Genomic DNA, 15,203 nt, shown 5'->3' with positions numbered 1-15,203 from the left:
AACCCATTCTCACTCCCCTTCATAAGTTAATCTCCTTTTTTATGATTAATCTTATCCTTCCCTTCCTAACAAAATCATGGTCATTGGTCATGCAAACCCACCTTATAGACCCTCTAAAAAATTACATAAACACACCTGTGAATATTAGCACAGGATATTGCCCCTGCATCCCCTGGTCGGCATGTCCTCTGCTAAAGCATATCAAATAAATCTTGTGTTATATATTGATCATTGTGAGTCACCAGACCACATTTTAGTAAGTTGCTGAGTATAACAGATAAGTTAGAGGCAGCCTCCCAGGTGATGATGAGTATCATAAGAAATACAGCTGCACATGTAGAATAACATCTTAACCAGGAAATCTCACCTGGACACACAGGACAACACATTCCCTTGAGTTTGGAAGGGTTTTTGCAGTGAACAACACACTGTACTTCTGATTCTACTATCACTCCTTCCTGAAAAAGAAGCAGATTAGGCACATTCACTGTTAGCATTGCGGTTGCTTTAACAAGTAAAAATTCATAATTACATTCAGTAGAATTAAAGCCCAGCACATGCTGCAAAGCACTGGCCTTCAAAACGTCTTTTCTTTCTATACCTGCTGCCTGGTATCAGGATTCAGGTTAATCCACACTCGAAAGACCCACTTCAGTCTCCCTGACTCCAGACATGGGATTTGCCTTAAAATGCATCAGGTAAAAAAAACAAGCATCCTCTTAGGGAAAGGAATCCTGCTTTATCAGGAATCCTTAACCTCAGTAATCTGCCATGCAGCTCTGGTGAAAACAGGCCAGACACAAGGCATTCTCCTCCCTCTCCTATTGGAGGAAAATGGACTTAGTAAGCAGATAAAAGCATCTTGTTCTGTAGAGGGGAGACGCTTATCTTTGATATTTTGCCTGATAAGTATTAGTAAATTAACATTTCCTGTACTTATTCGAGAAGTCAAGAGGCCTGAACAAACCTGGGTGTGAGGATCTATGCATAAAAGCTGCTACCTTTTTTTTACTTACAGCTGTTTGAAGCAAGGCCAAATAGTTTTTTAAATGTGTGTAACTAGGGTAAACAGAATCACCCAGTTTTGCATTTTGACACTGAAACAGGCAATAAAGAAGTTGCATGAAATAAAGAATTTCATGCAACATATCTAAATTGATGTAGTGAGTTTCTTTTCATTAGGTGCAAGAATACAGACTACTGGTCCAGCTTCAGTCATCTCAGTGTACTTATTTTCAAAAATGAGTTAGTTTCATAGAGCAGAAGTTTTAGAGAAAAAGAGAAAAAAACCCTTGAAACTCTCATTTTCTCTTAGTAGAAGCTCTTCATACTCACAAATCTCTTCTTTGCCATTCTTTGTAGCTGCCTGAGTGTTACTATTAAAACCAGATCAAATTGTCAGCAAAAATGGCAGACCTATTTACAGACATAAGCTAAAATTGCCTACATAATTATTTGGTTTGAGCCTGACAAGCAACAGTCTTGAAAATGTTATGGTTGCAGATAGCCAAGCTACCAAAAATACCACTGTGTTAACAGTTCAGGAGCCCAGGAAAAAAGATTTGGTTGTGGCTTTTTCTTAAAGAAAGGTAAGAAAGGTAAAACTCATGGACACATGCACACAGAAGTGTCCAATTATTAAAATAATTTGTATCTCTCAAAAGGGCTTCGAATGCAGAAGAAAAGAGGACTTAATTCAAAGTCAAGACAGCAGGAAATGGCATGGCTGTGTACCTCTCCTTCAGCAAAGGATATTGGGGTACTCAAGTCATTTAAAAACCATACTTCTGAATATTTGGTTATAGCTGGCTGCATCTAAGTGGATTTAAATTACTTTAAATGCAAACTCCATATTGTGCTTTGGGCATAAAATATTTCAGATTATTTGGGTTGGATAAATGAAGGCTCAGGATTTCCTGGGAAAAGCTTATAACTCAATTAGCACAATTTTTATGACATCCTTACCTGGCACTGGTATGTAACACAGGGGTTGCTGGGGAGGTGCCATTTCATGGAGCTGTTGTACGTATTTCCTTCAAAATTGCAATCTAGAGGATGAGAGAGAAGCCCATCAGTTCAGTTGAACAAAATCTCGTGGGAGGCTGCTGCTGAGGATCACAGGGTGGCATCCTAAATGCCACCCACCCTCTCCCCTGGGCTAACAGAAGAGGTAGAGCTGGGAGCTGGGATGAAAGAGAAGGATAATGTCCTGGGAGGATCATCCTGCTGCTGATGCCCAACTGGCCAAACTCCTTACTAACTCTGACTGGTCAAGAGAAACCAAAATCAGTGACAATTCACTTAAAAATGGATGCCAGTGCTTACTCTGCAGTCCATTCAGGAGCTACACGGTTACTCAAGCACTGGAATGGGGAGAGGGAGGAAAGAGGGTAAAAGAAGAGCTGGAAGCATTCATCATGTAGCTGGGCCATGCTATCTTCATGCATTAACCAAAGCCCACGGGAGAGTCCTTCAGCAAGCACAGCTCAGCAGGGATGAGCTGACACTGGCAGAGCTGCCTCTCCTTAATGCCTTTTCATATTCATGACAGGAGGGATCACCACCCACACAAACTGAAAGCCATCAAGTTCTCATGTGTGTGGGGTGAATCTCAAGGGGAGACATTTTGGACCCTCATGGAGTTTGGCTTTATTCATCTTTTTGTGCTATATGACAACTTTGTTAACAGAAAACAGGTTTGTTTGCTCATGCACTGGATCGACCCGCATTTGTTTTGTGCAAAATGAATTTTCATGGAGCCATTTGGAAAAAAACAAACACCAAAACAAACATTAATTTTCAATTTTTGATTATATGTTTCTACTAGTTTCTCTTCCTTTTTGGTTTTCTCTTTGCCGTTTTCTGGTATTTCGCAAAAAAGAAAACCAAAAAAGAACACAAAGAAAATAATAAAATAACTCACCAGAGAAGCAAGACCAGAAAATACTTATGAAGTAGAAACATAATATTTGTTTAAAAAGAGTTAGTTTATTAATGCAAAATAGTTTCAACTAAAAAATAATTCTTTGGAGACCTAGAGTGGTTCTGAGAAAAATTTTGGAAATAACACATACCCCATTTTCTGTGGGAAAAATGCCCATTTTCCATTTACTGCTTTTGGGGTTTTCTTCCTAGTATATTTTATTCAAAATTAGCTGGATCAAAGAGCCCATGAAACCAAGAGGAGTCTTGCCAAAGACTTTGAGACACAGACGTGTACATGGAGCTGCAGAACCACAGAACTACAATCAGTCAAACAATGCCCAGGGCACCGTTCTGTTTCCACACCCTACCTCAGCAACTACCCTAAGCCTTTCTCTGCTGTGTAGGGTGCACTGTCCTGCTTTGGAATAAGTTTTATTTCCTTCTGAAAATAAAGGCAATTTATCAGCCCTACACCAGTAAATCTTTGAGCCTACTGTAAAAAAAAAGGTCAAGAATCACAGCTCTGAGGTACTCGGGCCCTTAAAATCTCCTTAAAATAATTTTGAATTCAACATAAAATTTGAAGGAATCATGATATATAAAGATCATCTGCAAATGTGTTAGCTGCCTCCATTTCAGTTCCTAAACAACAGAAGACTTGTACTTCATTATTTGCAATAATCAAATTCTTTTTCCAGGATGAATACAGAGCAACACAGGAGAAAATTGTAGATGCTGTGGCCATTTCACTTACCTAAGCTGAAAGAGGTATATTTTGGAAAGACATGATCAATAGTCTCAAAGTTGGCTCTGATAATTTCATCTTTGACAAACATTGAGAGGCACAAAGTATACGTCTGATTCTCATAGTCTTAAATAGAAAAGCCCCTATTAAATTATTTTGAATAACAAAGAAATATTCAGATTCTCAGTGCATTAAATACAGTTCTCTGAGCTCTCATACATGCAGGACAACACATCAAGAGGAGATTGTGCAGCCCTATACTCCTCTTATGCATTTTGAAGTTCCATTCTGAAAACCACTGAATTAATCTTGCAGCACAGTCTCACTTACTGCTCACTGAAAACCCTGATGACTGCAGAGCCTATTCAATGTGCTTAACATCCCCAAGCTGCTGAAGCTCAGGTCAAGCTGGTGTCAGTCTGAGAAACAGTTTACAAGTGTGCAGAACACCCAACATGGAATGAGCTGTGTTGTTAAATATCTGTGTGTATATTTTACCAGAATCATGAATCAAGGGCTAGGTTGGAAAATAGCAACTGCAAAAATACCTTACATATTTGCTCAGCAATTATGTTCTTTAATGTAAAATGTTTCTTCTAAAAGAAAGCTAATGACCCTGGGCTAATCTGCATGTACAGATGTGCATATTAAAGTGAAATTTTCAGCTCAAGGATTAGTCTGGTTGACAAAGCATGAAGGTGGTGCCCTCATGTAGTCAGCACTGCTTTTGCTTGAAGGGCATTTCCAAGCTGTGCTACAAAACCCTCTGTCCTGCAGCATTGTCCCTGTGGAAAGCAGCAAGGGCACAGCACACCAGGAGCAACCATGGTAAGGAGAGTCTGCAGGCCCCAAAGGGGAGTTTAAAAATGGGAACCAGAATGGAAAAGACTGCAGAAGCACTGGAGGGACTAAGACTGCTCTCTTTGGTGTGGGCCAGCAGGGTGAATGAGGGAGACAGAGCAGCTCCCATCCAACACCTGTGTGAGGTGTGGTGGGAGCTGGATTTCAGCAGATGCTCAGCAGAAGGAGCAGCATGAAGAAAGGGAAGAGTTAGTCAATGTAAAAAGCATCCTTGGGAAGAGATGGGGGAATGTTGAAAGTCCAGCAAAACTGAAAAGGGTAAGAAAGGGGTGTTTCATAATCTCTGGGTGACACTTTAACCTGTCTCTGGCCACAGGTGTGCCCTGACACTCTGCCCTTTGGACGCCCCAGAGCTACACCCACTACTCACTCTTCAAAAGGAAAAAGAAACAAAGCCCACATACCAGCTAGTTTTTCTGAACCTCGCTTTCAATGTACAAATCCCTCAGCTGACACCTGCAAACATACAGCCGGACTTTCCTAGTCCCTTTACTCATAGCATGGATATTTCTGGGCCTCACCTAAATTCATCTGAGTGAAACCTGCTGCATTCTACGTGCCACCTCAGTCAAGGTGTTCTGGCTCATCCATGGTTAAAGGTCCACCGGATTTGGCCTAGAAACTAGAAGTCACTGAATATTTTGTTTTCAGAAGTCCCTGATGTTAGTTTCCATAACAGAGTATGAGGGAAGATCCTTGAAGTTCTTAAAGCTTTTTTTTTTTCCCCAAAAGCCCTTTGGAAATATCAGTACATTAACTTACTTTCTCCATCCACCATTCAAAGGAAGAGCAAGAGAAAGTAATAAATCAAGATCAGAGCTTAGGACTATCACTTAAATGCTATCTACTTACTTCTGCCTGAATACCTACTTAAAAGAAAATTTTAAAAGGGTTACAAAGGAAGTTTTCAAAAAGAGAACCCAAAAAGTCTGAGAACACTCTAAGGAGTATGCGAAAGATTTAACATTAATAAATAAATTTGATCCTGACTCATATACTCCATAAGAAAAACCTTTAGGATTCCAAATATGGAAGGAAGTTAAATATTAGTGGTCTACATCAATTTTAAAAATGCTGAAGTGATTCATATCAGCCAAGGAGTGTGTCCTAATTTTTCAGTCTTTCCTGCTCCTTTCTTTAAAAATAGCTGGTGTTTTATTAATGTAAAATATTAACTTTCAGTTAGTTGTAGGTTTTGTTGCCATTACCTCCTTCAACCCAAATAGTTCAGATAAGTCCTGGATAAACATGCAAGCCCAAAGTTGCTTATCTGAATCTAACCAAACCACTAAATACTTTGAAGTTGGTCAATTGTTGCATATGCTAATTACCTTCTAGTCACCTCTTAAAGGCAAAATAATCCTCCAGATTTAGTTCCTCTGACACAAAAAAAGAATGATGCTAAAACAGTAAAATAACTTCTAATATAATTATTTAGCTACTTTGTTTCAATATTGTGCATGCCATACTTGGGCACCTTTGTTTCAAATATAATAAACCAACCCTTGGCCAATTTAATTTGAAAGAACAATTTCATTATTAAACAAGCATCCTCACGGAGAATTGGACTAGAATAACAAAAGAGGAGAATTATAGCAGATTTTTCTGTTGGCATGTGGACAAGCTGACGTCAGGAAGACATTTGTCTTTCCAAATTGTACAACTCTGATAAATGACCCTTTTTTCTTCTTCCCCAGATACCCACCCATATAACAGTACCATGAAGATAGGGAAATTGACTGTAAGAGACAGTTTAGTAGTGCTAAAGCCCTGCCAGTGTCCTCAGGAGTTCATTAAAAAACAACCCTTTATTACTCAATTTGACATAGCCTAATTAGATTCCAGAAGAAACTTGTGCTTATTTTAGTCTAATGAGAATTTTATAGACAAGTCATTTCCTTATTCTCCCAAGAGAAAGTGATAGATTGGTGCACAATAGACTGGCTCCTCATCCCTCATTTCTTCAGCATCTTTCTTCTCCTATTAAGTCTTTTTTTTTGCTTTCCCTCCACTTTCTGTTTAAAAATGCAACCTCTCTTTTGGCATGGAAAATAAACATCAGGGAAAAGAAAAGAGTCAGAAGACATGTTTTATTTAGTGTTTGATAAATTAATCCTCAGGGAGGTATCCAGGCATGCTAACACTAAATACCAGTTCTAGCCAAAAAAAAGAGCCAACCCCAAAACCCTAAACAAAAAAACCACACCAATAACTTGCACATTCTGCAGTATTTCTCTGGCAGGAAATCAGTTAGCCAAACTAAAAGAACTGTGAATCACACATATACCTATTATGAAATATATTTTCACATGTAGCAGTGATGGTAGAGCCATTGACAGCTACCAGAAAATTAAACTTCCTGTTGAGTAACCCTGGTCTTCACTTGTCAACACAGAAGCATGAAAATGTATACAAAACCTCCCATGCTTATCAAGCCTAGCTCTAAACAGTGAAAATCCAAATCTTTCCTCTCCAACCAAGTCCAAGCAAACCTATTTGCAGCTGAACCATGGCAATTACAGTACCCAAGGGATGCACAGGGGCCATTTAAAGGCTGCCCAACACAGCAGAGTGAGGAGGCCATGGGGTGAGCTGCGCTAGGACCACACAGTTCACACACAGAGGATGCAAAGCAGCCCATATTCACTGAGCAAACAGCAGCAGAAACAAAGACACCAGCTCTTCCCAGTGCTGTTTTTGGCCCTTGCACACCACGGGAACTGAATTTTACCTTCCCAAATGTCTTGTGTTCCATGTATAGGGTGAAAAAAATTTGCCCTGCCGGGTTCCTAAGAACCTTGCAATTCAAAATGGCATACAGTGAGAGCTGCCATTGAATCCTGAGCTGATACTCATTGTGCTTGCCAAGCCTGGCAGCTGGAGAGCTTTCACCTCTCATAGGTATGAGGGCTGCCATGAATGATGTTGCTCAGTGATAAAATTACTTGCTCTTGTACCCAATTTTCCCACACCAGCAAAATCATCCAAGATCTGTACAGCTTACACCTTCAAAATTAAATGGTAAAAAAATTCTTATTCCGGTACTACATGTCCTAAGATGTTTATAATTTTGTTACAGAAAAACATTACATGTGAAACCATCAGTGTGAAAATCTGTGTAACTGATGTTTGACTGAAAAACTGTTTAGGACAAGACTGTTCATTGAAATTTCTTACATAAATGGAAAATTATATTCACCAGGGTAAATAAGAGTATCTGAAATTTGAGGCGCCACTGAACACAACAGTATACACCAGATATTCAAGAGATGTCAAATGTATCTGCTAAGACCTTTGAAAGAAGAGTCAACTCAAAGAAAGGATGGAGAGATAGAGTCCTTTTCTTAAGCATAACCAGAAGTAATCAAAGGTGGCCCTGTGATGATACTGAATGGTACTGTCCCTGGTGGCTGTTTGTCACAGCTTCAAAACCTCTGCCTTTTCTTCAGATAAAAGCTAGCATCTGAATGAACACTGAGATGAACGTGTACTTCCAGACTCAAGAAACAGACCTTCTGGTTTAGAGCTGGAACACTCTAGCAAGGGACTCAGAAGCACTGAGAAGGGCCAAAAGAAAAGTCAAGACTTGATTATGTTCTCAAACCATCTCTCATAGCCAGTCCCTGACAGAAGCCAGGTCTAGATTATTCAGGTGAAGGTGAAAGAAATTTCTTTAGGAAAATATACATATTATTTTCACATCCCATCCCCCTCCATCCATGTATTATCCCTTGCCTCTGACAGCTTGCCTTAGAGCATGCAAGGATGGGCTGCAAGTTGTAGTGCCCCACAAAAAGATCCTCCCAGTCAGTCTTGCAGCAGGACACCAGAATGGTGTTGGGCACCTCACACTAGGGCTGTCCAGAGGCAAACAAAGTACAGAGGTACACATGGATCCTGCAGGGTGCCAGCAGAGCAGCCAGAACATTGATAATCTCACAGCCTCCCTCTAATTTCCTTTGCAAGCCAGGCCTAATAGTTGAAATTGGCTGCAATCCTGAGCCACAGTATTTGATATCCTTTCCAAGAAATGCACAATTAACTATGATACCTTTGGATATTCAATATTTAGTAGACCAAGCACTGTTGTTGCCTGGGCTGGGATTCCATTCTCTGATAGATTCCATTTCAATGGAGCATAGCACAAGAATTTCTAAGATCAATAATTAATTACTAAAAGGAAAACCAAAAAACCAACCACAAAAAAAAAAAAAAAAAAAAAAAAAAACCAAAAAAACCTCCCAAAAATTCTCAAAAGTTAACAAGGACAGAAAATGCAAAATTGCATATGAGAAGCAAAAGAAAATTCTGAACATCTTTCCTTTGTTGTAAAAGAATTCCCACCAACTTTTTCTTTGAACATCCATAGAAGATCAAGATTCTTAAGATAAGAGAGTAGAATGTGGCACACAATTTTAGAAATGCAAACTTTATGCAGTCCTGAGCCAGTATTATCACTTTTTCAGAGTGCAAATAACTTACTAGTCAATGTGTAGAGAGCTCTATATTTAAGTGACAGGTCTCTATCCAACTAAATAAGATAATGCTGCCAAATCTATTTCTATAATCTCAGTGACCTCATAGGTTTTCATTAAATATATTAAGTAAAATGAGAGATGAAAAGTGACCTATTTATCCCATGCAAAAGTTATAAGAGGGCCTAATTTTTTAGTATTTTCAAAATTAATAGCATGTTAGAGGTATGTGGTACGTTTTACAAACTACAGAAAATATCTGTCAAAAGAATAATCTTACTGAAAACTTTTCCTATTAGAATGAGTCACCTGTATTCTCCTTTTCAGTAAGAATAATCTTACTGAAAACTTTTCCTATTAGACTGAATCACCTGCATTCTCCTTGCAGCAGGGAGCCATAATCAAGGGCCCCACATTTCTCTGTTCCAGACTTTTCACAAACACACAGCAAAAGTGAGCTTTGCCTCACGAACTTTACAATTGAGGTCCTATGGCCCAAAAGTCAAGAACAGAAAGTTAAAACAAAAGTTAAAACAAATGGCTAGTCTGGAGGATCTAAATCTTAAATCCCAATTTAAATCTTAGACCTCATTGCAGCCTTTAATTTCCTCACAAGGGGAAGCAGAGGGGCAGGGGGGCAGGCACAGGTCTCTTCTCTGTGGTGAGCAGTGACAGGACCTGAGGGCATGAGGCTGTGTCAGGGGAGATTCTGGCTGGATATTAGGGAAAGGTTTCTCACCCAGAGGGTGGTTGGGAACTGGAACAGGCTCCCCAGGGAAGTGGTCACAGCACTAAGCCTGACAGAGTTCAAGAAACATTTGGACAATGTTCTCAGGCACATTCTTATCCTGTGCAGGGCCTGGAGTCAGAATTTGATGATCCTTGAGGGATCTTTCCAACTCAGGATATTCTGTGATTCTGTGACAAAGCAAAGCCAAACCTTTCCATATGCTACTTTCCAGCACAGTGTATTTTCTGATTGCAAAAGCTCTACTAGTAGCTGCTCTTTACTTTTTCTGTTTATTACAAAATATGAAAAAAAAAAAGTGCTATAAATTATCTAAGTAGCATACAAATACCCAGATGGAAGCAAGGGACTTATGCTCAGCACACAAGCATTTGCAGGGAAAGTTCTCTACCAACAATTCAGTTTCTCCTGTATGCAGAGCTCTGAATAGGAGAGTTCAGGTGGGTGCACTGCTGCAGGTACCATCAGAATAGTTTGGGTTGCAAGGGACCTTTAAAGGTCATCTAGTGCAACCCTCCTGCAATGGGCAGGGAATGTCCTCGTGCTCCTCATGACAGAATAAAATGCACTGGCAGAAATGTCACAAATGAGTCATGAGAGGTGGTTTCCTTCCTACACAAGCCTGCTCTGGAACATGCCCTTTGGTCTTAAAGTTATCCTCCTGATGTTGCACTCAGATGACAGCAGCCATTCATTCATTCACTCAGTCACTCATTTCTTCACAAGGTAGGAAGATGTGAAGCTATCAAAGAGAGCTGGCAAGAGCCTGTAAGGCTTGATAAAGCTCTCCCAGGCTTTGGGAACAAAGCCAAGAAAAAAGTCATCAGGTTCTGATGTCTTTCCTTGGTAACATTTTGTTCATGTTTAGATGAAATGCAACTAGTAAAAAAAAAAAAAAAAAAAAAAAAAAATCCCTGTTTCCCTTTTCCTGCTTGCATTCCCCATGGGCACTCTGGCAGCTTGACAAAATAGTAACTGAGAATAAGTGCTGCAGGGCCAATCCCTGCTGCAGCTGAGCTTTGTGTGGGGAGTGCTGGGGAGGTGCTGGGACACCGAAGGGAGCAGCTGAAGAGCTGCACTGCCAGCCTGGTGTTTGCAGCCTTCATTCCCCAGCTACCCCCATGGGACACTCGTTTTAGACCTGGCACAGAACAGAGCAGGAGCTTCAGCAGGGTTCAGAGTGCTGGGAGAGCAGCCTGCCCTGGGGTAGAGGTGGCTCCATCAGCCTCTCCCCCTGGAACCAGAACAACCTGGGGACAAAATGTGGTGTCAAGACTGTGGGATTTAAATGGTTGCATATTTTGCTTTGCCTTTCAGAAAGCGCAGAAAAACTTACTCAGAAATTTCACATCTACTTTGAAAATTCAGTCCTTGAGAGCTTTTTTTTCCCCTTTGAATTATGAAATTTAATGTTCTTCTTGCATTTTAAGCACACAGAAACTGGCATCTTAGATCAGACCAAAAACCCTTCTAGTCAATAATCTTCTGTTTTATAGCAGCTACCATGAGACACCTTGGGAAGTGTGAAAAATACAGACCAAGGTCCATAGCTCTAGTTTAGCCTCCAGAAGGGCAGGAATAAGCAGCCTGTCTGACTCAGAGGGAAAACAGGGCATTTTGATTTGTACCTTGCTCCTTTTCTAACAAACTCAGAATTCAGTTTTCCCCCTGGAGAACTGCTGAAGGTTGAGCTGATTGTGCCACAGAAGTATCTTCTTTAACACTCAGAAACAGTTGCTATTCAGTTATTGTCAACTCAGAGCCCAGTATTGTATTTATAAAGTTAGGACTGTTTTGTCCTCTGGGCATCCATTTATTCCCATCCACGTTACCTTCCTTTGCTGCTTTGCCATCACTTGTTCAGTGCCCTGAGAGCCTTTTGCAGCTGCTCACAGGGCATCCTCTTGCTTTGCTGTGCTACAGAGATCAGGGCACCAGCAGCAAACTTCCTGTCCTCTTCACCCCTTCTCTAGGTCATTTCCGAGCACTGTGGCAAATTGAGAACTTTGCAGGGATATGTTGGCAACATTTACTTACTATGAAAACAACACACTACTAGCTAATTAGCAGTATGTTAGCTAACTCATTCCTCTAGCTAGTTCATCCCTCTTCTATCTCAAGTACCCATTTGCCTCCTGATTCTGTTTTTGAATAGTTTATATTAATTATCCCATTAAAGATGTCAAGCATGCCAATCTGTAGATGCCAGGCTCAAGCCTATCAATAATGTTCTGTAGGTACCCACCCCAATTCAGGATAAACAGAAAATGTTAAAAGGAGTCTGAATTGAAATACTGTTTGAATTAAAATATTGTTTGCTCAGCTTTGAAACATTCATTCTTTTCATTTTGCATGCATGCATGCACATATGCATATGTATGTATATAGAATTTTCTGACCATTGAGCAAATACACATCCCATTTTGAAACTGAAAAATCAAACTCCATCCTAATCCAGCTGACACTTAGCAACCTTTTCCTACAAAGCTGATACTAAACATGGTTTGACAAAAGAAATAAATTACATTTAATTTATGTAAAATCTGTAATTTCAAATTCTTGTTTTAGTAATGGTTTAATTTTTTTTCCAGTTCACTTCCTTCTCTTTTAAGCATCATGTTTCTAGACAAATCCTCAAATTGGGGATTGCCAAACCTATTCCAAAGCTGCAGCACAGAAGCAAATCATAAGCACAGCATCTAACACACCTCTGCAACCTTCCAGGAAAAATGCACATCCATTATGCCTCTTCCATCTAAATTTCAGCAAAATCTGTTTTCCTGAATTTGTGTTTCCTCTGGGAAGGCAAGAAATGCTTTTATTTCCCAACAATTTATCCTACCCTATCTCCCTCTCAATCCCACACAATCACCAGTGGAGAATTAAAAGTGACAGAGGAAAAATAAAATAGAGCTGTTTGAATTTGACATTCTGCACCTTGTTGATTATGGAAGCAGTGCCTCAGCAAAATTATTGGTTTAGAGCATATTACTTACTGTATCAATATTAAAAAAAAGACTACTTTTCAATTTCATCTGCTTGCATATTTTTCATGTGGTTAAACATAGCAGACACATGCCACGCATGCATACACTTTTTTTAAATTATTATTTGATCATTATCTCATTTTAAACAGATTGGAATATACAGTGTTGGTCAATAAATAAATGTATAATGTTCAGATTGTTGCTTATTTGGCTTTCATAAAAATGTCCACAATATTATTGTTTTAATCAGGAAATGTTTAATAAAATGAATAAAATTTGCTTCGTTTGTTTCTTTTCAAGGGGAGAAATAGGAATAGTCATGGATAATTAATTACCCTGCTCTTTATTAATCATAAGTATTATTCTTTTTCTGTCCAACCAGATAAAAAGCTAAAGAAATTCTTACTGACCAGTGACTACTACTACATTGATGTTGACCTAAAATATTTCTGAGAAAATTACAACTCCTAAAATATCAACAACATAGCAATGAAGAATAAAGATGTATTTCTAAAGGACAGTTGCTGTGCAAGGACTAATAGTTGCAGGGCAAATATGTGAATTTATGTATTTCCCTCAGCTTTGCAAACTTATTTATTTCAATTATGGTTACTGCCCTCTTCCAGCCTCTGGTGACAGCCAAGTCCCAGCTGAGAAGCTGTGAGTTTACTCCTATCTTTGGCAACCTAAATGTGCACTGATAGCTTTTTAAAAGGAGGGAAAATGACAGGAAGGGAATGGCACCTTTGCAACGCTCACAGCAAGCTCCTCTCTGCTTAATGACGAGAGCACAGTCCTTGGAGAGCACTGGACACTTCTCCCTTTTGCACGTCACTTCCTTATTCTGGAAAAAAAAAAAAAAAGACAAAAGCTATTGCAAGCAAACCAATCCCAATTTCTTGCATTTCAGAAAATAAAGTGTGGGGCCAGCAGCCTGCTCTTTTGCTTCAGGTAAGGTCCTTGTGATTCAATGCATCTTTCTTTTCTTGAAGGAGCACAGTAGAAAACAGTCTTAGAATAATCCAGGAGCCCAAGTAAATGGTGTTTAAACCCCACTTAGACAGTAATTCATAACTGCTGCCCAGTGTCATACAGAAAATGTGCTGCACTGAGGAGATCCATTTTACTTAAATGAACAACTACCTACATCATGTGCTTGTTAAAATATCCTCAGGGTGTTGAGGAGCTACCCCATAAACTGCCCAACTTAGGAACCACTTCTCACTGTGACAGAAAGACAAACAGCAGAGAAAAAGGCAGTAACCTCAGAGAAAACAAAATTCTGCCACTGCAGAACATCAATTTTGCCTAGAGGTTCTTTGAAAGAGGCTACTGTGTACTATACCAGGCAAGATGATTAATGTAATTCATCTTTCTCCCCAAAATGCTGAGAATCAATGAAATTCCATGAGCAGACAGAATCACTGTACATTATAATGTCATCTTGCTATGGCAAAAAGCCAGCGATTTCCCAAGGCCAAAGAGCACATTGACCACATTAGGGCATGTCAATAGAGGATGTGCAACAGCAGGCAGCAGAAATATTCCATTTATTGCCTACCTTGCCCCAGTTGTGTCAACCCTTTTGGTTATCCCTGCCATTAAATAGGTGCAGAAAACAAATACTTGGGGCGTTTCTTTTAGTAAAATTTTGCTACTTCAAATTCCTTAGTTAAAGTGGCCCTCTGAAGTGACCTCCACCTATAATTAGTAGCTCAGTTCATTAGGTTACACAGGTGGCCATCTAGAACATGCAAGTACTCACCTCACCCAATCTTATGACTTAATTAGAGACCAAAAAAATCAAAGGGCTAGAAAAATGTAAATCATAAAACTCAAGAAAAAGAAGCTGTGCTTTCCAGTCTTTTTACTTTGCTCCCTGTGGCCTTATTCAAGGTGCCTGTGAAGAATAACACGCAGCTTTTATTACACTCCAGCCCTTTGTCTAAAATCAGAGGTTTATTTACTTCAAAGTCATTGCCTGATCTGATGGGAGCTATAAAGGCACTTCAGTCTTATCAGTGTAAATGAGGACTCACTCTCACCAAGACAGTGTGAAATCAGCAAATGAGAATCAGGCCCTAAAGCGCAGCTGCAGCAACACAAACCATTACTGTAAAAAGCCAGGGCACTGCAGTGCTGGCTGTTCTGCATCACTCCAGCACTGCAGAGCAACCATAAATGCAATTTAACCAGCAGGTTAAGCTGAATTTATGGCTGGTCTGTAGCTCTGGACTGGCACAAAGCAGCCACGACACGGAATTCAAGTGGTTCAATGTCTCTTTTAAAGCGCTCAGAGGAATCTTGATTCCCTTTGCAGGAACATGGTGCTTCATAAAGTCTGCTGAAGGGCAGCAGAACCAAACTTACCAACCCAACTACAGTCTGTATTTTAAAGGGTTCTGCTAAGACCTGATTCTCTCTAATGAGTTTGCTTAAGGAAAGATTTAATAAGCCTATCA

At 39.7% G+C, this 15,203-nt stretch overlaps 1 protein-coding gene across 1 annotated transcript in view; it reads right to left on the bottom strand.

Annotated features, from left to right (window-relative positions):
• Nucleotides 1–15,203, bottom strand: part of BMPER (BMP binding endothelial regulator) — a 146,547-nt gene that overhangs the window by 109,116 nt on the left and 22,228 nt on the right. The window contains exons 3-5 of the mRNA XM_054273621.1: nucleotides 13,486–13,585; nucleotides 1,966–2,048; nucleotides 368–458 (exon numbers count right to left, since the gene is read on the bottom strand). Of these exons, the coding sequence (XP_054129596.1) occupies nucleotides 368–458; nucleotides 1,966–2,048; nucleotides 13,486–13,585 (274 nt within the window). The remainder of the gene's footprint in view (nucleotides 1–367; nucleotides 459–1,965; nucleotides 2,049–13,485; nucleotides 13,586–15,203) is intronic.

Source organism: Melozone crissalis, unplaced genomic scaffold, assembly GCF_028551555.1.
Source record: "Melozone crissalis strain CALT ecotype California unplaced genomic scaffold, PUWL_Pcris_2 ptg000016l_1, whole genome shotgun sequence".
NCBI classification, from domain to species: Eukaryota; Metazoa; Chordata; class Aves; order Passeriformes; family Passerellidae; genus Melozone; species Melozone crissalis.
This window is presented reverse-complemented; position numbering and strand designations above follow the sequence as displayed.